The 27,139-nt window shown below is 35.1% G+C and overlaps 2 protein-coding genes across 3 annotated transcripts in view; both read left to right on the forward strand.

The window, feature by feature from the left end:
- Positions 1-3,499: 3,499 nt before the first annotated feature.
- On the forward strand, positions 3,500-12,683 carry LOC106130603 (prostatic acid phosphatase). The gene is made up of 8 exons (XM_013329492.2): positions 3,500-3,936; positions 4,902-4,995; positions 6,801-6,999; positions 7,950-8,105; positions 8,523-8,773; positions 9,241-9,416; positions 10,600-10,712; positions 11,195-12,683. Exons 1-8 carry the CDS (start codon positions 3,709-3,711, stop codon positions 11,256-11,258), a joined length of 1,281 nt encoding a protein of 426 aa, XP_013184946.2. The 5' UTR covers positions 3,500-3,708; the 3' UTR covers positions 11,259-12,683.
- Positions 12,684-14,434: 1,751 nt separating this feature from the next.
- Positions 14,435-27,139, forward strand: part of LOC106130566 (uncharacterized) — a 95,372-nt gene continuing 82,667 nt past the window's right edge. Inside the window, exons 1-3 of one of the 2 annotated variants that reach the window (XM_060953711.1) lie at positions 14,435-14,674; positions 24,774-25,945; positions 26,241-26,457. In XM_060953711.1, the coding sequence (XP_060809694.1) occupies positions 25,007-25,945; positions 26,241-26,457 (1,156 nt within the window). In that variant the 5' untranslated portion in view covers positions 14,435-14,674; positions 24,774-25,006. The remainder of the gene's footprint in view (positions 14,675-24,773; positions 25,946-26,240; positions 26,458-27,139) is intronic. The other variant, XM_060953710.1, reaches the window with a different exon arrangement.

Below are 27,139 nucleotides of genomic sequence, written 5' to 3' on the forward strand. Positions count from 1 at the left end.
TGTTTGTTACTCTTTCACGCAAAAACTACTGAACCGATTTCGGTGAAATTTGGTATGTAGGTAGCTGAAGACCCAGAAAAACATTGAGGCCACTTTTTATCCCGGAGTTCCCGCGGGATTGATAGGGTTTCCATGCGGACGAAGACGCGGGCGGTCTCTAGTATCGAATAATTGACAAAAGAAGATCTGTGTGTGTTATGTTGAATATTCATGTCGCTTTGAACATGGGATTTGACATTGCATAGTCTAGGCATATCCTAGACTGCGATTGAGTTTGATTTATTATAATCTAGAGAGGTGGATATGACCTTGTTTGTCCTCAAGATACTGACTTAATAAATATATATGATATAGCTACTTAATTTGTTTAACCAAAAGACGTGACTAGTATAGATATACATACATACATACATACATAAAATCACGCCTCTTTCCCGGAGGGGTAGGCAGAGACTACCTCTCTACCACCTCTCTATCTATACCTACTAGTATAGATATTCGTATTTTTATTGAACCACTAGTTGTTGCCAGTAGTTTTCCTTGCGTATAATAGCCGTTTATTGACAGGCCTAGAAGATCCGTACTTTTTCTTTAAAAATAAAAACGTTGGGTTATTAGATAAGGTAACAGTGACATGGAAAATTAAAAACAAGAAAGAAAAGTAATATTCTAACAAATTTTATTTTATTATTTAAATTTTTATAAATCAATTAATCTTATCAGTGTATTCCCTTATCCACATTTATAGGTATTCTAATTCTAAGTTTGGGTAATTGTAATAAAATGTACTATGTTACCGCTTCTTCTGTAATTACGCTTTGGAACCGGCAGTAAACTTTGTTTTTATTAAATTCGACGTCAACCAATGTTGTGAAACCGAAAAATTTGACAATAATTAAGTGATGTTTGAAATGTCTCATATTAATGAATAAAAAAAAATTATTAAAAAAAATAAAAAAATTTTGAATAATAAATATCGCTACTACCATTGATTTATACATGCGAATAACTTGTGGAATAGTCATAAACTGAAAGTGTATTATTAGGTATATGTATTATTTAAAAGAAATTGCAATGTAACTTCGCTAAAAGACCTAAGTGCATGATACTAGAAACAAATATTCCCCTTACATTAATCCCGGATACATCTTCACCTTTAAAGACCCAGAGTTCGCCTTTTGACCATGATCTGTGGATTGAGGTAATGGATTGAGTATGTACTTAAGTCAGGTTGTTACACGAAGCGTTTGCTACCTGACCTCGTAACTTTTGCAGAGAACCCAACCCATATGGTAAAAACTGCATAAGATTAATGTACTTATTCCCTTAGTCGCTTTTTACGACATCCATCCATCCAAAAAAACACTCGGTACGAACAAACAACATTTCATATCCTAATTAATTCGAAGTACTTAATTACTTTGTTAACTTGTTTTTGTATCAAAATACTTAATTATTATTTAACACACGTAATTCATAATAAATTGCACATTCGCCTAAATATTTATTAAGTAAATTAGATCATAATTTACTGTTACATACCGCGTAATAGCTAAAGTTATTATTACACAAAAATAATAGTTTACAATTAGCGAAATTCATAACGCTACGAGTAGGTACTAACATACTCATAAAAAATACATAAATGCACGTACCCAAGTAATTGTAATTAATAGTGCTCTCATTAGAATAGAATAGAATACTAATACTAATACTACTATAGAATAATTATTTTCAAAATTGGATACAAGGTATCACTTATTGACGTCACATAACTTAAATCTAATTATAACTACTACCGCTTCCAAAGCGCATGTGTAGAAGAAGCGGCGGAACAAACTACACTGCATTCTAGACATCATTGGTCGAATCGGTAAGGATATGTGATACGCATAAAGGCACACGTTCAAATCCCGCCTCGGCCAAGTACCGAAGTTATGTACATTGATTTGAATACTAACCGATGCTTTTACGGTGTCGTGATGTGAAACTATGATCTTAAATGGCGTAGGTTCATTTGCAATGGTTGCGGAGGTCAGATAGGAGTAGCTTAGTCAAAAAACTTGACTAACTTAATCTCAGAATCTACAGTCTATGTCAGGAGCGTACCCCGGGCTCTTCTCCAGAGTGGTGAGGAGGAAACCGGGACTATATACCTACAGCCAGGAGGAAGAAGTGCTCTTATTCTAGTGCCTTAGGTTCCTTATGGGGTGAAGTTAAATTCCCGTGGGAAATTAGTCGGATATTACGCGCTACGTAAACGATGCCTACGTCACTATATCGGCTACAATTATTAGTACCTATACCTATATGGTATCCTACTAGACATTTAGGTACCTACGAGGTGACATTTTCATTTCATTTTCATTTTCATTCTACTAGAATATAATAAATGCGAAAGTTTGTAAGGTAAAGTAGATGTCTGTCCGTGTGTTTGTTACTATTTCACCCAAAAACTACTGAATAGATGATTTAATGAAATTTTGCAGTAATGTAGCATTCGACATTGGAATATGATAACAGCTAGTGCTAGTGTATTAATAAATATATTACGCTACCATTAAAACATAATGACAAGTAGGCAGGAATCACAACTATCAGCAGGTATTCAGATATTTAAACTTTAATTTGACCGACTTAGTGCTAAATTTAATTTGCAATACAAATAAATGCAACACAGTCTAATCATTCCAAGCGCTTAAATTTTCCGTTGTCAGTTATATTAATGGACTTTATTATAGATACTCAGGTACCTACCTACTTAAGATGGGCTAGCAACCTGTCACTAATTTGAATCTCAATTCTATCATTAAACCAAACAGATGAACGTGGCCTTTTAAATTTGTTCAAGACTGTTGGCTCTATCTACCCCACAAGGACGTGATATGTATATATCTACTTAAGAACTAAATGCAGGGATCATCAAAAGTGGAAATAATAGCATCCCTACCTAAGATAAGAGGCGTGATATGTACATGTTTGTCTTTAGAACAACAACATTAATCTCTTTTTTTTTAAGTTGTGTAAAGACTGATGTTCATGCGTAAAGCATTTGTAACTAATGTCATGCTGAATCTTGACAGTGACATTTCAGTGTTTCTGTCGATATTCAAATATAGCACATATATAATCTGTGACATTTCAATAAAAAAAATGTACTTCAATACTACTAAATAACAACATGTACGCTGATTATTTACTATAATAATACAAAACGTGTTAAGCGTAATGCGTATCCGTTTGCAATTCGCATTCGTGAAAAATTATTTTCTCTACAATTCAAAATATCAAAAAAGAACACACTGTTAATAGGTATTACGTTACTGCCAGTACGTGTTTTTAAAGGTGTAATCTATTTCCTTCAGTATATACCTACCTAAAACTTCTTAAAAAGATAATGTTCAGTCACTGACAGCACAGGTACCTCTAGATTATTTGTATTTTTAAAATTTCGAGTTGGCTACATTGACACCGCTACCGATCCATCTGTGCTTGCTGTGTCAGTCAGGTTTTTGTGGTTTGGTGGTTTCGCTTGGATTTGAACAATAGAGTTTTGTTGTGAATTTTCTTCAATAAATAATATTAATTTCCTTTCTGCGATCCTTAATCCGATCATTTTATTTTCCGCAAAAATTCCTAAAAGTGTTGTGGGCTGGGCAGTCTAATTTTAAATACTTTAGCATGCGCATAGTTGGATAATCGTTGAAAATGTTAATATTAGCGTTGTTAGCTGTAATTCTATCCTTATGCAATGGAGACAGTAACGTGCATTATGCAGCTGTTATATATAGGCATGGTGACCGGACACCTGTTGCCTTTTATCCTACGGATCCATATAAAAACGTGTCCTTATGGCCGGTAAAACTAGGCGAGCTTACAAACATCGGCAAAAGGCAGCACTTTGCTTTGGGTCAGTGGCTTCGCAAACGTTATTCGGTAAGTACATTTCTATGGAATTAATAGTTCGTGCTGTTGTTGTGTGGCACTTTACAAATGAAATGGATCCAAGATCATAGATCGGTCTCTTGCCCGAGGCGCGCCTTTTCACAACAATCCTCTAAATCCTTCTCGATTAATGCCAGGTAGAAGAGGAGTAAAAATATTACCTGTGTCTCATATTCTCACACTTCACGATTATGTTCCTGAAGTATAACATGATTTAATTTTATAGTTTAATTAACAAGAAGTTTATTACATCTGATATTAAAGTAACTTATTAGCCCCTAAGATCATCCAAAGAAAGTGGTTGAGTAATCCTACTCTTAACTGCTGCAAATCACCCAGCTTTAATTATTTCATGATGAAGGATATAAATTCTCTGCCATAAGGTGCTATGAGTGTCACATTTAAAGTATCTGAATAAAGTGTGTGTGGTTCAAACATCTGTTTCAAATCCATTCTTGAGTTGTGTTTATGTTGTTAGTTAAGAGTTGCTTTGTGTAAAAACCTGACTCACCCACTCCAGAAGTCATCAAGGGGAACCCTGGTTCCTCTGGAGAGAAGTGGGGATGTAACCAGAACTAACACCAGGAGGAAGAAGATTGTCCAGTGTGCAATGTATATGTATTCCTTCTCCATATTGAAAACCTACATATCATACATATAGTCACATCATTAATCCTTGCGAGATAGCCAGAGCCAAGTCTTAAAAAGACTAATAGGCCACATTCAGCTATTTGGCTTAATTATATAATTGAGATTCAACTATTGACAAGTTGCTAGCTCATTGCTTAAATGAACAATCCCAAGTTTATAAGCCTATCCTCCATCCTATCCTGTTAAGTCGCGTCTATTATGACATCCATGGAAAAGAGATGTAGTGATCCTATACTTTTTTATATTTGTGCGGGATCCAAACAGCACTTATTGAAAACATTGCAAGTAATGTTTTATGTTCGCAGCATTTGTTGTCCAGTGAATTTGAACCTTCAGAGATATATGTAAGATCTACCGATGTAGACCGCACACTTATGTCCGCTCAAGCTAATCTAGCAGGTATGTTTAATTTTCCAGTTTATATTTAATTTATATTCCAGAAGCAGCATAGGACTTATTAACATATATTTGCCAATGTTTATTAAAAAAAAATAACCACTACACAATAATCCATTTCTTTGTTAGGTACTGATGTACCTAATACTACTAAAGTGTTGAATGAAAATAAATAATCATGGAAAGTCTTACTCAAATTATACATAAATAAACATGGTAAAAAGCATACGTAATTATGGTGAATAACAATGACTTCAGTTCAGCAGAATCTGTCCAGTAGTTATGGAGATTAGCATGTACTAACAGACACAGCTATATTATATAATTTATTTTTATCAAACTATAAAAACAATTCCATAATGAGTTACTGATTTCAATATGTATGTTATACTTTGCAAACTTGGGATTCTTTTAGGCTATGGGCTAGCAACCTGTCACTATTTGAATTTCAAATTAACATTCAACTGTTTGGTTAAGCCAAACAGCTGAATGTGACCTATCAATCATACAAGACTGTTGGCTCTGTCTACCCCGCAAGAGATAAAAGCGATTATATGTATGTATTATTTTCTTAAATTTAATACACATATATGTATATATATACATATAATCATGTCTTTATTCATCGAAGGGTGGGCGAAGAAAGATTGAACGGTTACATTCAGCTGTATGGCTTAATGATGAAATTGAGACAAGGACGGGTTGCTAGGCCTTCACCTAAAAGACGTGTATCAAAATATAGTCTTATATAAAATTTTTGGCAAAATCTCAGCTCAGACTGCTTTATTATTTACTAGCTGTGTCCGCGACATCGTCCGCGTGGAATAGTTGTTTTGAATGGCATCATTGAAGCCCTCAAGAATGAATAATTTTCCCCATTTTTTTCACATTTTCCATTATTTTTTCGCTCCTAATTGTTGCAGTGTGATGTTATATAGCCTACCTCGATAAAAGGTCTTTTCAACGCAAAAAAAATAATTCAATTCGAATCAGTAGTACCTGAGATTAGCGCGTTCAAACAAGCAAACAAACAAACTCTTCAGCTTTATAATATTAGTATAGATACATACATACATACATACATACATATAATCACGTCTATATCCCTTGCGGGGTAGACAGAGCCAACAGTCTTGTAAAGACTAATAGGCCACGTACAGCTGTAGTAGTAGCAGCCGTAGTATAGATGTTGTTCACTAAGCTTGCAATACAACATATACTTGTTTACCAGTCAGTGGCATATGTACAAGGAATGTTTTGTATACGTTAACTAAACATAAACAACTGATAATAAAATGATAAGGGTATTAGCTGGTACTTTTATCAGGCTGTTTAATTTAATTAGGTACTGCCCTTATTATATTTCATTCTTTATTAAATTCTTGCAATTTAGGAAGATACTAGATAGGGGAACAGGACCACTCCATCTCGTTGCCGTGGATATCGTAAAAGGCGACTAAGGGATATGCATACAAAGTTGGGATGCTTCGTTTAGGCAATGGGCTGGCAACCTGTTACTATTTGAATCTCAATTCTATCATTAAACCAAACAGCTGAATGTGCCCTACGGGGTAGACTGCAGTTTTCAAAAGACAGAAATGCCATGTTCAGCTGTGAATGGCTTAACGATACAATACAATACAATACAAATTATATTTATTGCCAATATAAAAATACATAATATGTAGTAGAAACATACATTACAAATATGTTGAGCAAAAGCGTATTTAATAATGATGTTATTGGGATTCAAATAAAGACAGTATCTTTAGAAGAATAATGATGATTTCCATATAAAATTGTTCCAGGTATGTACCCGCCTACAGGGCAGTCAGTCTGGGACCGTGACTTGATGTGGCAACCCATCCCTGTTCACACCGAGCCGGAGAAAGAGGACAAATTGTTGGCCATGAAGAAACGGTGCCCCAAATATACCAAAGAAAAGGAACAGTTTCTGCATTCCGCAGAGTATAAAAACCGACTCAGTAAATACCAAAATCTTATGAAGTATGTTGAATAGATTTACACATATCACGTCTCTAGCCTTTACGGGGTAGACGCAGCCAATAGTGATGCCAGCCGTGTGGTTGCCCAGCACCAATAGAAAAAAGAATAGGACCAATCCATAGCTATCCCATGGATGTTGTAAAAGGCGACTGGATAAATAGGCTTATAAACTTGGGATTCTTTTAGGCGATGGGCTAGCAATCTGTCACTATTTGAATCTCAATTATACCATTAAGCCAAATAGTAAAACGTGTCTTATCAGTCTCTTCAAGCCTGTCGGGTGTGTGTGTCTATACCCCGTAAGGGATATAGACGTGATTATATATCTATACTAATATTATAAAGCCGAAGAGTTTGTTTGTTTGTTTGACGCGCTAATCTCAGGATCTACTGGTTCGAATTGAACTTGAAGGCTTTAGGATATTTATCATCACGCTGCAACTTTTAGGAGCGAAGAAATAATGGAAAATGTGAAAAAAAAAAACGGGGGAAATTATTCCTCCTTTAGGGCTTCAATGATGCCCAAAATAACTATTCCACGCGGATGAAGCCGCGGGCACTGCTAGTATTTTTATATGTACACAGTACAATAACCTTAATACGATTGAAAGGCCACATTTGGCTGGTTAGGATTGAACTTCGATCGAAAGAAGACAGGTTCCTTTTTCTTAAACTTTGAACTTTGGAAGTCGATTAAAATTATAATACCTTTTTATAAGCGTAACAATATTTTTTGAAAACCGTATCAAAATCGGTTTAGCTAAACGCGACATAATCACGGACAAACATAAATACAGGTACAGAACCAACCTAACTTTGAAGGCGGTTTAAAAAAAGAACCCTCTAGAGAGTATGGAACTAGGTAGAAAACGCCAGGCGGCTGATGTTGTTAAAAATTCAACAAGATTTTTTTTTAATCACTTAAAAATAATATGCGTCTTCCTTTTCAGCTACTTAACTGCGTATACTGGTGAAAAAGTGACAGATTATAATGACATAAATGATATCTACAACATATTGTTCATAGAAAGTTTGTACAATTTTACGCTTCCTAATTGGACCAAGGAAGTATATCCTGATAAACTAGTGGAGCCATCTGGTTACAGGTTTGTTTGTTTGGTAAATACATACATTTAGCTACGTCTATATCCCTTGCGGGGTTGACAGGGCCAGTAGTAGTCTTGAAAAGACTGATAGGCCACACTTGCTGTTTGGCTTAACGATAGAATTGAGATTTTTCAAACAGTGACAGGTTGCTAGCCCTTTGCCTAAAATAAGAATCCCAAGATTCCAAGGAGTGGTCCTATACATACATACATACATAAAAGCACACCTCTTTCCCGGAGGAGGCCATTCAGTCTTTTCGGGACTATTGGCTCTGTCTACCCCGTAAGGGAAATAGACGTGACTATATGTATGTATGTATGTTCCCCGAGGGGTAGGCTTTTATATTTTCTATACTTACATATATGTAGTTAGATGCAGAAAATACCAATTTTAATATTGTAATTTTTATCTTCCAGTTTCACAACCGACACGGCTACACCTGCGCTTGCCCGGCTGAAGGTCGGTCCTCTACTCCAGCACATTACCACTCAGATGTCGAACAAGTTAGCATTCGATAGGTACAAGAGGAACAAAACAGAAGTGAACTTGGCCATATTCAGCGGGCACGATTTGACTGTAGCGAACGTGCTTCATTCTCTCGGACTATACGACGGAGTACCGCCCGTGTACACGTCAACGGTGTTCTTAGAACTATTGTACGATAATGGTAAGCGTGGCATGATTGCATTTTACCACTAGTTTCTGCATGCAGCCTCACCCATATTCACATTTATCGGAAATTCTATTGAGGTACCTACCTATATATATATATATATATATATATATATATATATATATATATATATATATATATATTATAACTAGCTGTGCCCGCGACTCCGTCCGCGTGGAATAGTTATTTTGGGGATCATTGAAGCCCTCATTGAAGGATGAATAATTTTCCCCGTTTTTTTGTCACATTTTCCATTATTTCTTCGCTCCTAATAGTTGCAGCGTGATGTTAATAGCTTAAAGCCTTCCTCGATAAATGGTCTATTCAACGATGAGAATCCAAACAGAATTCAGTTTGACATAAAAACCTAGTAAACTAGAACAGTCTAATCTTACCGTTAGATCTCATAATATCTCTCATATAAAGTGTCAGATAACACTTTACCTATGCTTTTATTCCAGATACGATCTCGACACCTATGATAAGGATATCATACAGGAACTCCACAGAAATCGTGGAACCCATCGTGTTGAACATACCAAAATGTGGCAAGCTATGTCCATTGGAACGCTTCGTGAAGTTGTACGAGAACTTGATCAAAGTCGACTGGAACAGGGAATGCTCTAAAGGAATTCAGGTGAAAACTAATTTTTAAGCTTTAATATTTATGTTACTATTTTCAAGCTGGTTTAAATTCAAATTCAAAATCATTAAGCCAAATCAATAATTTTCAAGGTTCTGTCTACCCCACAAGGGATATAGATGTGACCATATGTATGTTTTATGTACTTCATATCGCTTAATAATTGTCAAATCTTTTGGTTTCACAACATTGGTTGACGTCAAATAAATTACTTAAAACTAAGTTTACTGCCGCTTCCAATAGAAAGTTATGGAGATTTAGCGGGAGTGATGATTCGGCTTGACCAAAGGAAAGATCTACCGCCAGGCTAGGTGTTAAGCCTGGGGAACCACGGCTCCGAATTGAGTCGGAGGTTGTATTTATGCACCAATCCACGAAATCTTTGTAATCGCGATTTAGATTCTTCGCTGCTATTGGTTGTGCGGGTAAATTTATTCGTGATGATTGGATGTTGTGACGTGTGGCCTAGAGATGTCGCCACAGAGATTATTGAGAGAGACTGTGTATATTGTTTGAGTAACATATGTCATTAATGATTCAGTAATTTATGTATGTAATAACTGATGCATTGAACATTCTGGCATTAAATTTCTTGTAGGCAATTGACTAAAGATTAAACAGGCATAGGATGAAACAAAGTGTTATTAAACTCTGCATAAAGTGGAAAGTTTTTAGTTAACAAGATGAGTCAAGATACCTACTTATATGACCTTTGATGATTCTGTTTATAATATCCTGGTCTGTACAAAATGTAAATTGTTCCAGTGTATGATGGTTTAACTGGAATAATGTAATATGAAACTGTACTGAATATCAAGTAAAAATAAGGTAAAAATGCTGTGTTTACTGTAGATTTTATAGAAATGTCTTATCTGTTTTGAAAGACAAATTCTTGAATCTTTGAGCAGAAAACCATAAAAAAGACCGATAAAGATTAAGTCATTTCTTAGGTCAATTTATTAACTCGATAAATTTGCTCATCGTTCCGACAGAAAAGAAAAATGTTCCATCTGTGATATTATTCCAATATCCCTTTGGAATTACAGCAAGAACATGTATAAAATATAATAATTCAACATGCGCGTGCGACGATTTGCATTAATGAAGTAACGAATGGTGGGACATAAGTCCCTGCTTGTTAAAACATATTATACAAGTATTATATGTTTGTTTTCAGTTCTTCGAAATGGACGACGTGGTAACAATCATATCGATGATGTGCTCAATAGTGTTGCTGATGGTCTACGCTGCTTACCGGTTGTGTTACTACTGGATGCGAAGACGTAATAGGTGAGTGAAGTGGACTCGTAGTCGAAGGTACGACTGTAGTTGTGGCGTGTGCGCCGGTGTCTACATAGTAAAACATATTTTTTTTAAGTCTACGTTATTATACTCGTACATTATAGGACTAGAGTATGCTCGCTTACGGCGAGACATCCACATAATTTTCGTTCCCGTGGGAATTTCGTAAAATCCTTCCTTAATGCATGTCTAGACCACATAAGTTCAAATCTTTAGATTCAGCGGTGATGTGTCAGTCAAGCACTCATTCAGCGTTTTCTTTTTTGTATATTAAGATAAAAGTTTGAAAATTTAATAAGCTATGTACATTCCTATTTGATAAAAGATAGCTTTTCCAAATTCTAGTCTCTGAAGCGATTCAACGATTTCTGTGTGATTGTGCGATGAGACTAGAACTTTCGAATTTATGAATAGGATAATAAGGTTTGATTCGTAGATAATGACATGCCAACTTTCGTTTTTTTTTTCAGGGCCAACCAAAACCTGCGCTACACAAGCATACATACATCTCTCGCTAAAATTCCGACTTCGTAAATCAAGAAAAGTTATATAATATATAGAGAAAAAGAAAAATGAAAAAAAAAATACCAAAAAGAATAAGAACTGTTCCTTACAAAATCTTAACAAACCTTTATGCGCATAAAATGGCCGACTTTAAGCGACCATGTTGTATGTCAAAATTGTATTATGCTCTTTTGACAGTTCTTATAAAGTATTATATAAAGCTTAGACAGATATAAGCGATTTTGTAGGGACTAAAGAAACAGATAACGTGCGTTGTCAATGAAAGCAAATTTTTTCCAAAAAAATTCGTTAAATAGAAAATTTAAAGACATGAGTGGTGGTGGGATAGTTCTTTTAATAAAGCTCTGTTATTGTGGCCTTTATTCACATATAATATTGTGTAGAGAGACGAAGTAACTAAATTTGATCGATAGAAGAGTTCACCATTTGGATTAGGTCTAAAGACGATTGTACAAACATTTAAGGCAAATACAACAAATAAGAGGAAGATGTACTATTGTTTTTTGTGGTATGATGAGTTAGTACGGTATGTGAAGTGGCTTTTATTTTCTTGTATTTTAGAGTTTATGTATCATTTCACAACTGTTATTACGAATTTCATTATTAATATGAACGTCGTATTGTAAATAACGATGGGTATAAAACATGTCTATATTAAAAAATGTGATCTTACGAGGAATCAGGTAACAGTGAAAATACACACGAGTATATATGGCAACATCAGGGTTAAAAGGAGGCTGCTTCCTGTTTTCGGTCAGAAGGCGAACCTTTGAACGGAAGTATAGCGGTGGAGGGTGCAACTGGGCACACATAGACGAGAGATATACCACCATTTTTGATGGTTAATAACGTAACGGTTTATAACGTTAATTCTTAAGTCTTAATAGAAAAATATGTAGGTAGTTAAAAAAAAAACAAAATTATATAGTACCTAGTTTATGATGTTATATTACTCTACTTCTTAGTACTATCATATTTGAACCGCATTAATGTAAACTTTAATATTTTCTGTTGCTGGCCATTAACTATAAAAATATCATTTACTGGTGGTATAGATAATTTTATTCGGTATCGTTAACTACAATACTTTAGGTAAATACATTAACAAACCGATTTCATTTTGTAGATAGAACTAACGTTGAATATCTAAATCAAAAGTCATATGGTTAAATTATTATCGTAATTTTTATGTAATATTGTAAATACTCATTAAAATCAAACTATTGTTTGAATCCGAATTATTATTGACTTTTGAAAAATTCAGCCTTTGCCTGAAAGGTCAGCTCAGCACTAGCGTAATTTTTTTTTATTGATATAGAAATGAGCGTCGGTTTCCTACGCCAGTTTGTGGGATTGTTTAAAACATGATTTGATCATGAAAAAAAATGACCTTATATGTTCATAAATGTTTTAATTATATCCACTAAAAATCAATTTTTTGTTTTATTTTTCACATAAGTAACTGCAAGGGTCATTTGTATGTGTTATTACACATAAAATCGGAGTACATACAAATCGGAGTAATTTGGTAAAACTCACCGATGTATCACTAATCCTAATATTCCCAAAATCAAAGTACATAAGTTAGGTTCTAAACTTTTTCATTGTTGAACCTGAACCATTAAGATGAAATGCGAGATTGATATTCCCGGCCCGAGTACTAAAATTTTCATAAAGAATACATTTTTTTCTATATGTCAAAAACTAAGCCATTTAATGATATGTGCGTTTTTTTCTCATGTGTTTTTTTAATATATACCCATGGAAAATTTTCTCTTAATTAACTTTTATATGGAGTATTATTTAAGTTCAACAAATGGCAACACTAATTACTTTTAGAGATGTGACAAATCTAAAAAAAACTATAACTGAAAACTCTTTTCTAATTACATATTTTAAATTGTTTGATATACAATTATAGGTTCTAGTGGGTTAACCCTTTACAGGACAGAATACTGAACTCAAATTACACAGGGTGACACTCCGGTTTTTCATACAAAAAATCACCACGTCTATAGCAGTACTTATTAAAATGACTACTAAAATATCAATATACGTCTGTAGCTACGGGCATACCCGCTGTACGGATACAACTGGACTGTTATTATAAAAAGAAACTTAAACCAACAAGACGGTTAGTTAGCCTCAAAAGGGTCTGTTTCAGTATTTTCTGATGTATCAAATAAACTATCATCGTCGGTATGTTCCGGGGTCGACACATCCTCCAACAGTTTTTTGATTATTCTCTTCGTCTTTATTCATCTATGACAAAAAGTGAACTTGAGCAAATCACACAAATTGAGCTAGCCCCAAAGTAAGTTCGAGATTTGTGTAATGGCATTAGTATCGATACTATATTTTATAACAACATATGTACATATGAATCTTATAAGAATGAGTAAAATACTTACGTTTTCTGTCACAAATTTTTGCGACACTGACTTGATGTTTCAAAGAATGTTCTAGGCGAACTAAACGGCTATTGCCGTGGTGTCACTATATCAACTACTTTTTTGTGGTTCTACACGATGTAAATATGTATGTATTTTAGTTCTTAGATTTGACAGTAACAATGTTTGAACAACTTGTAGATAGACAGTAAATCTTGTTCTTTACAATGATAGTATGAACGTAGCACGGTGCCCACCACCGTAGCGCTCTTTACGCTATCTTTTAAAACGACTGCGGTGCCCGGGCTGTCAACCTTCTAAGTTTTTAGCACACTGCTATAACCGTACTGTCCTGTAAAGTGTTAACGCGAACTTAAATTACGCGAATACTTTTATTTTTCTTTAAATTGCGAATATCTCAATAATTAATTAAAATTTTGATAAACTAAAAAAAAAATTGACAGATCCTACACAGAATTTTAATTTCATCAAAATCAGTCCAATAAATCGAAGATATCGTTTTAAAAACATACATACATATAAAAAATTGTATTTTCACCCAGAGTTGATGGTAGTTTTACGCCAATTATGAAGAGGTTAAGTTTTTAACTTTGTATGTTAGTAAGGGCCAATCTTCAGAAATACTAAACTTATTATGAAAAAAATTAAAATTGTCGCTAGGTATAGTTCGCGGCGAACGACATCGTCACAGTCGATAAAAAAATATAAAGATCTTATCGATAGATTTTGTTGCATCACTATTGCTTTCCGCCATGAGCTAATTGTCAACAAATTGTCAATTGAGTCGGATTGAAGTGAAGTGTATTTGGACAATTTTATTACAGAGTTGTTAAAAATCGTGTTATATAAAATTGTTTGGACATCATTTGGACATTAGTTTATTGTGAAACAATTTTGTGAAGATGAGTGTGATGGATACGGATTAATTGTGACAATATCATCATTTAATTTTGATGTGTTTACTGTTACGGTTTGTTCAATAATTTATTTGGTCACGTCTTCTTCGCTAATCTCGTAATTATGTTACTTTCAACGCAGAGTAATTTATTCACTAAAGCTATTTTAATAATATTACGTTTCGCATTATTTTAAATACGCATGATATAAAGTCAACATTGACACGCAACTGATGCGATGACCATTGATAGGGTACTTACGACCGTGATTTAAATTATAATTAATCATGTATCTACCTTCTTTCAGTATTTATTTTATTTGAACATCTCATACGTTTGCCGACCTGTTGGTTTCGAATCGCTTAGAAGTCAACAGGTGTTTTTATGAATGTTCTTGAGCTGCTCACATTTACCAATAAGAAAATCTAGGTTTTGGCTAGTTTTTGGTGTACCTGTTTTATCATATATACGTGATTTTTATCTGAAAGTTCATCTTTCGCAGTAGCTACCACAGCAGAGCTTGGGGTCCACTAAAAAAAATTGTTCTTTTTTGTATGGTCTGTAGTTTTTGATGAGGTAAGTGGTTTTGCACAGAGTAACCGTTGTCAGCAATGACCATCATAAAGCAATACATACACTGTGAGTCTTTTGACTAATGGCTCTGCCTATCCTGTAAGGGATTAAGATGTGATGAGTGTATGTAACATTACTGTTATCATGTCACCAAGTAAGGCTAGAATAACCTAAAGATAACATTATTGTTAACACATTGCCTACTCGATCATAATTAGAAACTTTCTTCAGCAAAAATGCTTTATTTTTCATAATTTCATTGCAACTGTTTTGTCTATTGTTATTACCGGGAACAGACAATTGTGAAAAAAAACAATGTTTTGTCACCTTCTAATATGAAAACAATTTTGTATTTCAATATTCATGGTAGTATCATTCACCTAAAATTCACCCCAGATGACCAAAGTGAAATAATTCAACCCTAGCTGGCAAGATAGCCGATGTAACAGAGTCATAAAATAGGGGGTACTGGGTTTAAATCCCAAAGAAGCCAAGTATCAGTGACTGTTGCTAAAGTTACACTGATGAACTGATATGTGTGTGTGTGTGTATCACATATCCTGGAGCGGTAGGCAGAGACTTCATATATCTTTCACACATTCATTCTCTCTCTTCATGCAGCCCTGTCAGTTAAGGGTACTCCAGACTTAACTTTTTTTTTCTGGTGTTTTACGTTAACCATTATCCGTTTAAGGTATCCCACGAGTCAAGTGACAGTTGGTATCCATAATTACTATTATTATCCGTAATTTTGTATTTTGTATTTTCTCTTGTTGGTTGTATTTTCTTATGGGCCTATCAGTAGCCTGAAATAAATGGATTTTATTTATTTATTACCTTATCATATCTTAACATAGGCTACATTTTGTTTGCTATAGTAACAGACATGGACGTGGCCTCGAATGCGTTTCTCATGTGATCTCTCTTCAAAACTCCTCAAATTTAGTGAAATATTTTTCATATCCGTTACATGCAGCTCCTGTTTGTGCCAATCTAGCACTGGCAATGCTTCATGGCCGTATAACAGTAAGGGCCCAAAATATGAATGAATACTCTCATCATAGTATTATATTTATTCCTAACTGCAAATTTAATTGTTACATTTTTTAATTGAAGTATAGGGTATGGTCCACTAAAGACATGTTAATGACACAATCCAGTACAAAATATATATAATGGGTCTTAAAGCATAGAATGATATATAAAATGACTTGGCAGAGACATACTTTACGATAAACGACTGCCTTTGCCATACGTAAATAAAAAATGGTTAAGATCTACTAATTGAATAAAAAATAAAAGCCGGCACGTTACTCGCACCTGCCTCGGCGTGGGTGGACTTCACAAGTTCGAAACAAAGGTATTGTACCAATTTCCAAGGTCTAATCCATACTTCTCGTAGCTATGCTAAAATATCCAAATTAGTTGAGCAATTTTGATGTGAAACAATTTTGTTTTCAGCATACAAATAGATAATTTTAGCTTTTTAATATATTTCGATTTTGATAATTATAATTAACAAGTATGGCTACCGGCACTTTACAGATGGGAGTAAAAACCTGGCTTACCCTAGGCTCTTGTCCAGAGAGGTGAGGATGTAACAGGGATTTACGGCAGGACGAAGAAGAATTTAGACCATCTGAATTCGAATGAAAAAATCTCTTTAGCCATGCCATCGCCTAATGGTTGCCTGAATCTCCTATTTGCATTAGTCAAAAGATACGTAAGCAAGTACATAGTTTAGTTACACATTACACTAGGCAACTAATAGATAAATTCAATTGCGTGCCGCGCCGAGCCGTTGATCGCGTGAGCGATATGAGAGTGCGTTTACAAGCGGATCCGCGTTGAACAACTAACTGTAAGGGGCTGTTTACAGTGCCAAAGAGACTTTCTTCATCGGACCAATATTCAATTGATTTTATTTTCTCTGCTGATTCGTGTAATGACTCATGTGTGGGAATGACTTATATTTTTCACAAAAAAATGTTGTGCTCTATTTCTTTAATATATTTCATATACCTATCTCCTTTCTCAGGAATGGGAATTATTACATATGCAAACATTACCATTACAGCGCAAATATTCCTTTTACTTTGTCTCAGTACCGATGAGATCTTTGAACCTGACGTGTGTAGTAGTAGTGTACATTCTTTATTTCGATTTATTAACTATATGCATCAACTTTGGAGGATTTCGCGCAACTAAATGGTGCGTTGCAAGGATTGGCCTAAGTGCTCTTCAAAATGGTAGCTCTTATAGGAATACCTCTAACTCCGTGCCAATGTGAATGCGCCCTAATTTGGCCAGTGGGCAGCGGCTATCTAGGTGCTTCGTGACATCATCGTTCATACTATCCATATCTCTCGAGCCCTGTTAGTTTTGCATTCTGTTGTAACGTGGTTTTGCTAGCGATGTACCTAATGAATTGGATTTTTGGATAACTTGCTGGCTTCATTTGCGAAGGTGTTCCCTTTAAAGTTGAGCTAAAAGAAGTCTTGTAATCGCGAAATATTTTAATACTGTGGTATAATTTTAGCATAAAATTATTTTATCATTTTATCAAACAATCTATGAATTTAATCTATTATAATAATTATCTATGAAGTGAGATACAGTTCTGACGAATTCGGTGACTCACTGCTGACTTGACATTAATTGATTTAAACTGAAATGTTTGTCGGAGACTGTTTGGGCACCAATTTTTTAGTCATCATCATGATCAGTCGAGTTCTATCCTTTTCTTCAGAGCCCGGGTTCACTACCCCTCTCCCTGTCATCATTCAGTGTTCCCAATTGTACCCTCCGCTATCATGCTTCGGAACTAGAGGTTCGCTTTCTGACTTCTCTCTTGGCACATCATAGTCACGATCAGCATCAGTGTCTTTAGTTTTAATACTATTAGGCACGCATCTTAATCTTACACAACATGACGCCATGAACATAAATATTTCTTCTACCTTCTGCTCAGGATCCACAAACTTTGCGAGGTGAATTGACATAGTTACAAGTTTTTTTACATAGCGACTGTTGCCTGACTGAACTCTGCTACCCTCGACGCAAGACTGGACCAAAACCAAAAGGGGCTTGATGTCTTGGTGTTTCTGGTTAGGCAGACTTTCCGTCCAATCTTTACCACTCTTTTCACATCATGTAAAACATCTAAGCTTGAATGGTTTTGGTTATGTAGTACAGACGAATGAAAGCAGTTTGACTAAGTAAGGACAGTGTGAATGGACCAATTTAGTCTAGGTATTCCACACGAGTAGAATACCTCGACTACATTGGTTGGAGATATTGGAAAAGGATAGCCTAGACGAACGTACTTTGATCTTGGTCTCGTCCTGATGAAAGGTTATTTAGAACCAGCAAGATTTCAAAAAGAGAGAGTTGAACCTGAATGAAGCGAAATAAGTATGGCGGGTTCGTGGCAAGTGAGATTTTGTAGTTTCTGCCTACCCCTTCGGAATAGAGGCGTGATGTATTATGTAGGTTCATATTAATGTTGAAGCTAATATTAGAATGCAATCAGGCCGAAATAGTTACGATATGACAAGAAAAAGAGGCAACTTGTATTTTATTAGCCCTGACCGACCATTACGTTGGTATGTACCTATCAACCTCATAAATATAATTCTTCGACTTTGCTACGCTACGCACTCGGGACGAAATGTTTAATCAGTGTCAACAGTTTAATTTCCAATGCGGTTATTATTATGTCTTGTGTACTGTGCTGTGTACGTGGGCGGCGGAGTGGTTAAAGTAACTGATTAGCAAGCGGGAGTTATGGGGTTCGTTGTCTATAAAGGTCCTTTTTACTCTTTTTTCGTTTAATTAAGGTTTTTTTAAAGTAGCTTTGGCTGTAGCGCTGACGTTGTATCTTTAAGATCGTCTTCAAATGATTACGATTATGTTGAGACTTTAGTGATATGTAAAAGAAAATAATATATTTGATTATCAAAAACGATTGATAATATGATGACCGAATTTCTCTTTTCTACTCCTGTTACTCTATCTTCTATATTCTTAATTCTTTTAAGTAGCAACAGTCACGTAACTACTTTACAAATTGTCCTTGTTAGTTTTTGACCATTAATATCGCTTTTACGTAGGTACCTATGAATATTTGATGAAAATTGATTTTATGTGACATTGGATTAAAGTTCTTGAACCCAAGTCACGGAACTGACATTTTTGTCACGCTATAAGTAATAACTAGGTTTTTGCATTGAGTAAGAAAAGTAGAGATAGGTTGTTGCGATGAGGAGAAGCATCCTGTATAACTATGATCTATCTTTAACCGTCTACAACACAAAAAGGTGGTTCTCATTGATGTCGTAAAAACCGACTAAGGGATAGGCTTACAAACTTGGGATTCTTTGTTAGGCGATGGGCTAGCAACCTGTCACTATTTGAATCTCAATTCTATCATTAAGCCAAAAAGCTGAACGTGGCCATTCAGTCTTTTCAAGACTGTTGGCTCTGTCTTCCCCGCATGGGATATAGACGTGACCATTTGTATCTATGTAAAGTGTTAAGTTTATTTACGTTATGCCGTAAAGAACTATATTTAAAGACAACCAAACTATTTTTAGTGATGTGTTTTGGCATAGCTCGTTTATGATGTCGGAATTTACAAATTCTTGTATGCGTTAAGATAAGACTTATGACAATAATATGAAACTGTTAATTGATCTTCTTCGTCTTCGTATTCAGAGAGAGCTGCAGGGCCCGGGTTCCGCTAATCCAATCCCATCCTAAGCGATTTGATGAGGTTACTTGTTTTTACATCTCTGACTTCCGTAATTTAAAGGTTTAGGTTTAAAGAATTTATTCTCATAAAAAGATTACAATAAATCCACTTACATGAGAAAATAATTAACAAATATGCTTAAACTAAGATGCAGTCACAGTAATAACATTTTAAACATGGGGCAAACAAAAGGTACAGAAAAAAAAATCATTATCCAGGTAGACTAGATTTTTATGAACTTAGGCAATGTATATTATTATTTATTATCTCTGTATAAATATTCAGTAAATATATATATAATTTATGTAAGTACTTAAGAAGAAAAAGCAGCAGATAAGCAGCAGCTACATATATTCCGATATCTAATATGCGCGTAAGGAACACCACAACCAACCCTAGATAAGGAATAGATGCACGGGTTATACAATGTATTATCACTTGATCAACTTTTACCATCACGGGAAGATATCAAATATTTTATATAGGTACATTATTATAGCATCTGGCACATCCTTTGTTTTTATTTGGCTCCTAGATAGACCTGTATGACCTTATTTTTGACGCTTATAAAGCTAAAGTTTAAAAGTTATCATATTATTTTATTTGTGAATTATCAGTGAAGAATTGTCAGTATATGTGCATATAGTTGCACGTTAACGCAAAAAAAATGTTAACTTTATCATACAACTTTAACATACATATAATTACGTCTATATCCCTTGTGGGGTAGACTACAATCTTGAAAATACTGAAAATGTATAAGCCTGTCCCTTAGTCGTCTTATACGACATTCCTAAACAAAAAGGAGTGGTTCTATTCTAAATTGCTGGGAACCACACGGCTTTTCACATCACGCTGAGTAGAAATGGCTGTGTCGGACTGAACATTTTATCATCAAAGGAGATGTTTTTACACACAAAAATGTCTTTTGAAAGAACTTTGTGAGTCGAATATTTAATACATTCATTCATTCATATAATCACGTCTATATCCCTTGCGGGGTAGACAGAGCCAACAATCTTGAAAAGCGTTACGTTCAGCTTTTTGACTTGATGATAGAATTTTATCACGTCTTTGTGTGTATTACCCCTTAAATCCCATTATTTTCCTACTATCATTATTTAATAAATGTAGTGATAGTAAGTCTGTTTATTTATTTGCTTGTTTGTTACATTTCTCATATTTATCATACGATAACGGAAATAAATATTGTATGAATATAATATGTTGATATAATTACACATCAAATTAAATACAGCATGTAATTTTTTTAATTAAAAGGCTCCGTGTAGTACCCGGCACCAATACAAAAAAGAATTGGACCACTCCATCTCTTTCCCATGGATGTCGTAAAAGGCGACTAAGGTAAAAGCTTACAAACTTGGAATTTAGCATTATTTGAATATCAATTCCATCATTAAGCCAAATAGCTTAATGTGGCCTATCAGTCTTTTCAAGACTGTTGGCTCTAGCCCGTGAAGGGATATAGACGTGACCATATGTATGTATGTATGTAAAGGCTCTATAAGGGACAGGATTGTAAATTTGGGATTCTTTTTAAGGCGATGGGCTAGCATTCTGCCACAATTTAAATGTCAATTCCATCATTTAAGTGAAGCTGCTGAATGATTTATCTTTTCTCGCATATAGTAAATAATATACTTAGTAAAAACTAGCTTCCTCTCGCCGCTCCGCTTGCGTAAAAAGTACCCTTTGATCTTCTCCGTACTCCACACTATATGTATGCAAGATTTCATGGAGATCGGTTCGGTGGTTTTTACGTGAAAGATGGACAAAGAAATACACACACTTTCACATTTTTAATATTAGTATAGATATTAAACTTTCCCTTAACATCGTTACGATTTGCGATTTAAATGTTTAGATGCCCTAATGGCTTTTTATGCCCTATATTTTCTTATCAATAAAGTAACACTTATCTGATAACGACGTAACGACGGGCCTAGGTTAATTGATAATATTAGTTCAGAATATAAATCTCACGAACTCTCTATCAAAACCTCCAATAATTATAGATTATGTTATAGCTTTGAAACTATATAAGTGTTTGTGATTTTCTCATTACTTCTAGAAATTGACTAAATCTTTATTGCATAGAAATTTACATACCTAGTAACAAGAAAATAGTACATAGTTATAAAAGAAACAAATCACTTGCAATGGCGGACTTATCCCATGAAGGGATCTCTTCCAGTCAACCGGAATATATTTTTTTGTTAGTTCTTTTCATTGAGGTGTTTTTTAAAGTAAATATATAGGTATATCTCCATCCAAATCCATCTGGTTTTGTTACCTTACGTTTTACACGCATATAAAAGTAAAGATTTGAAAAATTACTAAACATACATATTATGACCATTTGCAAACAAGTTTAATGTTCAAAGCAGCTGACCGCACATTTAAATGGCTGTATAATTAGCAGCATATAATTATACTAGCTTTTGCACGCAGATTCGTTCGCGTGAATTTGGCGCCATCTACAAATAGCGACCAATTTATCGCCACCTATTTACAAAAAGCGACGAATTAAGCGGCATCCACAAAAGAAAACACTAAACGTTTTTCGCAAATTCCACGGGAACTATAGTTTTTACAAGGATGAAAGGTACCCTATGAGCTTCTTCATACTCCTAATCATATATACGTGATTTTTCAAAAAGATAAATTCACTACATAACCCGCGAAGAGGTAACAACATACATACATATAATCACGTCTTGCGGGGTAGACAGAGCCAACAGTCTTGTAAAGACTGATAGGCCTCGTTCAGCTATTTGGCTTTAAGATAGAATTGAGATTCAAATAGTGACAGGTTGCTAGCCCATCGCCTAAAAAAGAATCCCAAGTATGTAAGCCCAGAAAGAGGTAACAAACAAACATATATTAAATTAATAATAAACTTACTTTCGCATTTATAAAATTAGTTTGGATTCAACATGTTGCAGGCTGTGACAGTGTCAGTCGTTTTGTGGTGCCTGCGCCCTAGATATTAATGCCGCTGATTTTATCTGCTTTTGCAGTTTTATTTATATAAATGGGACCATATATGTGGATTTAAATTACATACTGTAGCGGTATGATTTAATTTTAAGGCGTGGAGAGTGTGGGCTGATAACGATCAGCAGGGTACTAGATTTCTATGACTAGAGTTTAATTTCATATAATACACGTTTGGTGATTTCAATCTGTACATACATATAATCACGTCTATATCCCTTGCGGGGTAGACAGAGCCAACAGTCTTGAATAGGGTGGTTGAGCTGTTTGATTCTGTGGTAAGATGACATTTGCCATGTGATTTGACAATTTTTTACCTTCGGCTTCGTTTTAATGTGAGGATATAATAAATTTTAAAATAGTCCTGTAAAGGAGGTAGGATGATGACATAATTCCTCACGGGAATTTTCGAAAAGTCTAATCGGAAATACATTCAAAATGTAACTGGTTTACACTAAAACCATCAATACTATCAGAGAGATTTATAAACCTATGGTGAATTCTCTATTGACGTAAACCGGAATGCAGTCCCATAGAAACAATCAAAATCCATCACTCTCATAAAATAAAGCCCCCCCGTCCTGTCTGGCTCGTCTCTTTGTATAAATTCAATAACCAATGGAGTTTCATTTGCGTCGGATTAATTCATAGGTGCATCGACATAGGTATACTGTACTGTGCTAAGCCCAGAGGGGTGTCTGGCTACAGCGACCCCTCCAAAACGAACGCAGCCTACGTCTCGTCATTCCCCATTCCCCTGCTACAGGATCGATATGCAATTTCGCGTCTCAACAAATTGCATTGACGCAGACACTAGTGTAACCGCCGTTTATAACTGACCTTGTACCGTTGTATTTGCATTCATTAATATCATCTGGACCTAGAACTGCATCAATGATGATTGATATGCACTTCACTCTGCTACTAAGTACAGTTCATATGTCAATGTTCAGGAGATATAACTCTTATGTCATGCCCTAATGGCACCCTAGATTCATATCAAGGCTTTGATCTTTAACTTTTAATTCCGTCTGTGAGGAATTGAGTCGTTTTGGACTAGTTCGAAATCCGCTTTTGATGATTTTTGAGATAACAAGATTAATTGAATAAGTTTTTCTAAGAGAAGTAGTTGCTGAAAGGTTGTCGTTTGTCTAAAATCCTCTCCTAAGTAAGATGCTGCACATTGTCAAGACTTCAAAGCAAAAACTAACTTATTTATTTACACTTAAAGACGATAATTTGTCGAAGGTGAAATACTATATGCTTAATCATTATTGCAATAATATCTATGTTATTATTTACAACATTTTAATTAATAATGCGGAAGAGGAAGGAAAATCTGCTTTATTTTCAGGAACGTTTACCTCTAACATTTACTCCTAAATAATGCGTTTGATTACGAACTAACTTTCGAGTAATAAGATATCTCATTATCGTCAATTTCTTTTAAACAAGGTGCTCTCTCCAAGTACTCTTGTCAATATTATTTAAAACATTTTGTTGTGTAAAGTGACATCAATAATATCCTTCATACCACTGATCAGATCGTTAATATATTGATGCGTCGTCATCGTCATCCAACGTGCCTCTTGATTTGTCATGTGACAGGTTTTTAATAGTCTATTTTACTATACCCATTTATTGTACGGACTAGGGAACTTTATTAAAAGAATGTTTCAAAGTTTGTTTTGACGAGAGGTTCATATTGATACTCGTAATTGTTTGATACTGGGTAGTAATATCATGTTGTTTATGCGAAGCTTAAATATTTTTTATAGTAACTTTATCATTGTTCAAATATAGTTTAAGTAGACGAGATTGTGTAGCTACTTAGCGAAGGATAACGTGACCATAAAGTTGAAATGAATTCCAGATTCGTAAAATGCTCGCTGGAAATAGTTTACGACCAAAGAACATTGCTATGGCATGTGTTCGGTGACGAGAGCAAAGAAACCTGCAACGATATTACTTAATCCACGAATTAAATAAAAATATATCATGTGACTTTATGTGACAATATAACTGTATAGTAATATAGTGCCTTATTTTTGCCACGGTAAAAGTTAAATTAGTTTTGGCAAATCCAATAAGGGCACATGCCGTTCAATGGATAACGAAGCAAATACAGATTCGAATGTTAATGTCAAGAAGAGCGGATGTAAAAATGAGACGACGAAAAAAAGTGACATCACAAATACCGACATCACATTAGAAGAGGTTTGCCAAAAAATGAGTAAGTTAGCAGATGAGGAAGGAAGCGGTTCCGCAAGCTCAACGGATAGTGAAGACTTGGTCAATGCTATTAATTATAATACGATTACATCATTAGCCGCCCTCAAAGATATCATACAAGGGGACAATGACGATACGCCGGAGACAGATAGTTTCTTCCAACATTATTTTATGAATCATTGCAATAATCTTTCAAGTCGGAACACCGGTACACTAAACCCACCATTCCCATTTCCGGAGCGACGGCGTTTATCTCAGTGTAGAGAAGAAGACGAGGAAGATGAGAGAAAGGAAGTCGATCCTTCGCCATCCACGGTAACTTTGGAAGCCTGCGCTGAAGTAGATGCTAATAACAGTTCACGGGCTTTAAGCAAGGATGATAATTCCAATGATATCACGGACGAACAAAATGAATCTGGTGATGATGAGCCTGATGAATCAAAGACAGCTGTTGATTCTGAAACCGTTGAAGGTCAGGAGGCTGCGAAAAGAACTGTGATGGGAGCCCGCCATAAGTTTCTTGTGACTACCACAGAGCCTCCCCCGCCAAAAAGTCCTATAGTGACACCAGCAGCGCCAGTAGAGAAAGCCTTGCGTTCACAACCGCATAATGCACACACTGTGCATTTTGGTACCAAGGGTGCTGAAGAACAAAGACCGAGTGTTCGATCAATATTTCAAGCACAGAATCTCCATCGGGACAAAAACTATTTTGATAGCAGTTTAATAGAAATTCGATCTAAAGTAGATGATGGAGATAGCGGATCTGCAGTTTCAGAGGACATTTGGGTCAAGCGATCCGATGAAAAGAATGTAAGTTACGATTCATTTCTGATGATTCTCATCTAAATATTGCACATGGAGCTATTAGCAATTTAAATGTTAACTTGTTTTTTTTACTGTTGATTGTGTAATTTGCCATCTAATCGAATAAAGTTCTTCTGTTGTGAAAAAATAAACTTAACTTTAAATATATATACAGTTAGTACCGTCCTTTTGTCGAGCTGATCACAAATAATTTTAAACATATTTACTTTTATAAATTGACATTCATAAATTGGTGTGTTGTAAAAGTTGTTTTTCAAAATATTTCATATAAAATTTTCAGTTACCAACTAAAGCCGCAGGCTCAGCAGCAGCGCAAGAGACTGTGAAAGAAGAGAGTGTTGCCATTTCAAAAGATGCCGGGCAAGAGAGGGCTCGGTCCGGCACTTGGGGATCACAGACGCATGCAAAAGAAATAGAAGCGGCAAAGAAAACAACGCCGCGAAGCAAACCGAAGCAGGTGCGTCAGAGTAGCGACACCGATCGCCGGCAGAAACGAGGTCAGTGACGTCATTTCTTACTATTCACCTTAATTGATGTGGTTTCATTGTACTTAGGTCTTACATACATATAATGACGTCTTTGTCCCTAACAAGGCAGGCAGAGCCATCAGTTATATGGCTTACGATTATTTAGTTCTTGGTCTGTTTTATACTAACTTTTCAATTTACTGAATCACTCTTTAAGCTGATGCCTTCTCAAAATCCACTACTTCTGAATGCCAAATTTAAGTGGAATCCATTAGTGAACTCTGTTGTTCGTTAAACAATATATCAGTTAGAATAGAATAGAATAGAATATTTATTTGCTTTTGACTAGGGTTTAAAAGTTGTAAAAACAAAACATATTTCCTCCTGGTCAGCCATTAATTATAGCATGCAAATTATTATAAAATTATACATAAGTCATCCTTTGTTGTCTTTCATATTTATACACATTTGATGTTAAATCGTCATTCTGAGAGGATATATATAGGAGATGTTTTTCATTAAAATTATATTGATTACATGATTGGGTAAGTCAGGTTTGTGCACGCAGCGACTCCCGTCTGACCACTACAACTTGGCGTCGCGCGTGCCGTACTCTGGAGGCAGGTGTACTAAAACAATTTAGATCATGGTTACACATCTAGTTACCTGAATGTGTTGATATCCTACGATCTTTCTCTTACCTTAAGAGCAT

This window comes from Amyelois transitella, chromosome Z (assembly GCF_032362555.1).
Source record: "Amyelois transitella isolate CPQ chromosome Z, ilAmyTran1.1, whole genome shotgun sequence".
NCBI lineage: Eukaryota > Metazoa > Arthropoda > Insecta > Lepidoptera > Pyralidae > Amyelois > Amyelois transitella.